The sequence below is a fragment of the Neoarius graeffei genome, chromosome 9, assembly GCF_027579695.1.
Source record: "Neoarius graeffei isolate fNeoGra1 chromosome 9, fNeoGra1.pri, whole genome shotgun sequence".
Lineage (NCBI taxonomy): Eukaryota > Metazoa > Chordata > Actinopteri > Siluriformes > Ariidae > Neoarius > Neoarius graeffei.
In genome coordinates, this window is record NC_083577.1 from 36,810,469 (window position 1) to 36,813,225 (window position 2,757).

At 39.9% G+C, this 2,757-nt stretch overlaps 1 protein-coding gene across 1 annotated transcript; it reads left to right on the forward strand.

Moving 5' to 3' along the window:
• Window positions 1-1,173: 1,173 nt before the first annotated feature.
• mid1ip1a (MID1 interacting protein 1a) lies at window positions 1,174-2,288 on the forward strand. The gene has a single exon (XM_060928674.1). The coding sequence runs from the start codon at window positions 1,304-1,306 to the stop codon at window positions 1,757-1,759; it is 456 nt and encodes a 151-aa protein (XP_060784657.1). The 5' UTR covers window positions 1,174-1,303; the 3' UTR covers window positions 1,760-2,288.
• The last annotated feature ends 469 nt before the right edge of the window (window positions 2,289-2,757 follow it).

Genomic DNA, 2,757 nt, shown 5'->3' on the forward strand with positions numbered 1-2,757 from the left:
ACGTACCTGTTCAGCGTACACTCACCGGCCACTTTAATAGGAACTTGTTCTTGATTCTAAGATTCCTGTTCTTGGCTGCAGGAGTGGAACCCAATGTGTTCTTCTTCTGCTGCATGCTGAGATGCTTTTCTGCTCACCACGGTTGTAAAGCGTGATTATATGAGTTACTATATCCTTCCTGGCAGTTTGAACCAATCTGGCCATTTTCCTCTGAGCTTTCTTATCAACAAGGTGTTTGTTTCCACCCACAGAACTGTCACTCACTCAATGTTTTTCATTTTTTGCACCATTCTGTGTAAACTCTAGAGACTGTTGTGTGTGTGAAAATCCGAGAAGATGAACAGTTTCTCAAACACTCAAACCAGTCCATCTGGCACCAACACCCATGCCACAGTGAAAGTCGTACTTTGAGATCACAATTTTTTCCCATTCTGATGTTTGAAGTGAACATTAACTGAAGTTCTTGATTTGTATCTGCATGGTTTTATGCATTGTGCTGCTGTCAAGGGATCGGCTGATTAGAGAACTGCATCAAACAGCAGGTGGATGGGTGTATGTTCAGAAATAACATTTGGAGTGGCTGATAATTTGCAGTGAAGTGGCATAAGATAATTGAATGAGAAAATGTAACATTTACCATTTGTAAAAACTGAACTGTAATGTTAGACAGGTCACCCTGCAGGTCACTGTATTAATATTCATAAATTCTTCTCTTCCTCACCCTTACAATTGATTATGACAATGATAATATTGTCATGTAATCAATCAGTTGATTAATTTGTTTAAAAATAAATTCATTAAAAAACACACAAAATAATTTGTTTTAATTACAGCCAAGCTAATGGATTATAAAATAGACAGAGAATGGCCTAGATACTGAACAATACAGTAAATAGTCTATTGTGTTAGAGAACATCATGGTGCTTTTTTTTAATGCTATAATATCAATATTAGGATACAGAACTCAAAGTCAGTGCATGACATGCATAAATGGCTAATGATGCATCTGAAGTACAGCAATTACAAGACACATTTCACCATGAACTATATTTTCAACAAATCTTGTGTATGCTGGTGTGGGCATGTACAAGTGAATTTCTAATGTGGCAGGAATCCGGTTCTTCTCTCGGTGTAAACCAGATTAACAAGTTTGTGAGGTCACGCCTTATCCTCCCACAAAGGGATAAAAACGCTTGCAAGGAAGAGCAGCTTGAGAAAACCAAGTTCAAGGGAGAGAAACTTTTAAACTACCTGTTTACTTGTTTTATTTATTAGCCTTTTGTATTACCTCAAGAGGTCAAAAATGATGCGTCTGCCTGAGCTTCAGAGCCAGAAGAACTCTCTATTCATGGCCATGAACCGCTTCATCAGCGCTGTCAACAACATGGACCAGACGGTGATGGTGCCAAGTCTGCTACGCGACGTGCCACATGAGCGCGCCAGTGATGCTGGAGACTACCTGCGTGCCTCCGAGGCCGACATGTACACCTACTACACACAGCTGAAAACCATCCGCAATGAAATCGAGTGGGGGGGAGCTGTACTGCGAGGCGAGGAGCCGCAGAGATCCGCTGAAGAGTCGCAGAGACTCGCTGAGAAAGCAGCCGAGCACGAGATGAGTGAGCACGCAGAGCTGGAGCACCTGCTGCGTTTCCATCTGAAGGGGCTGTATGGTGTACTGGCCAAACTCACCAGCCACGCCAATGAACTCACCGACCGCTACAAGCAGGAGATCGGCATAGCTGGATGGGGACATTGAGACAGAAAGACAAGCAAGACTCAAACCCCCACAAGGAGATGACTTTTCAGCATTAAAAGTGTTATCTTTTGTGATTAACATCATTTTTGGTATTGACCAAAGCTGATGCCAAGTGTCAAGCCACCTTTTTGCACAAATCTTACCTCCTCTATGTATTTGGGAGCTGTGTTGTATGTATTACTGTAATGCAGAGAGTGGGCAGAAGACAAATCTGTTCTTATGATGCAATCCCTCTCGAATATCACTCTTTCAGCTGCATTGAAAGCTTTCACAGCTGAATGTATTTATTTTTGTTGTTCTTGTTTGTGCAGTCTACACAGAATTAGTTTCAGTGAAAGGAAAATGATCTGAAACTACCTGTCAGTCAATGACCTGGATTGCTCTGAAAAGTACACTTCATGAAGAGCTCCTTGAGATATTTGTTGTTGTTGTGCCACTGTTGCCAGTGCCTTTGTCCAAAACATTTGTTGTTACTTTTATATTGGAGATTAATTTGTATTAAAATAAACATGATGTGTTTGATTCATGATCCCTGCTCATTTGTGTGATCTTTGACCAGAGATGGATGGATGGATGGATGGATGGATGGATGGGAAAAGTATGAAATATTTACTCTGAATCCTAAAAGTTCCAGAGGAGAAAAAAATAGGAACGACAACATTCTTGGATAACAACATGTATTAACTTTACTATGTGTAGTTCTTTATAGTAATCTATTACTTCATGACTACCTATAGTAAATTAGCAATTTAGAAATAATATGCATTATTTGCATTTCAAGACACCAAAACTATCTGTCCAGATGACACTCAGTCCGTGCATCCCTTTTAACTGATGTGGGTATCTAAAAATATGAGGATTAAGAAAATACACAAGCATGACAGGCAGGACAATGAAAGAAATCCGAGAAACAAATACAAAGATCTGCTTCAAGTATGATAAATACAGATTTGCTATTGATAGGTTTTGATTTGTCTGTACTGAAAAAGGTTGAATTG

Excerpts from the sequence above, each read along its gene's own strand:
- mid1ip1a (XM_060928674.1), top strand. The coding sequence starts at position 1,304 with ATGATGCGTCTGCCTGAGCTTCAGAGCCAGAAGAACTCTCTATTCATG.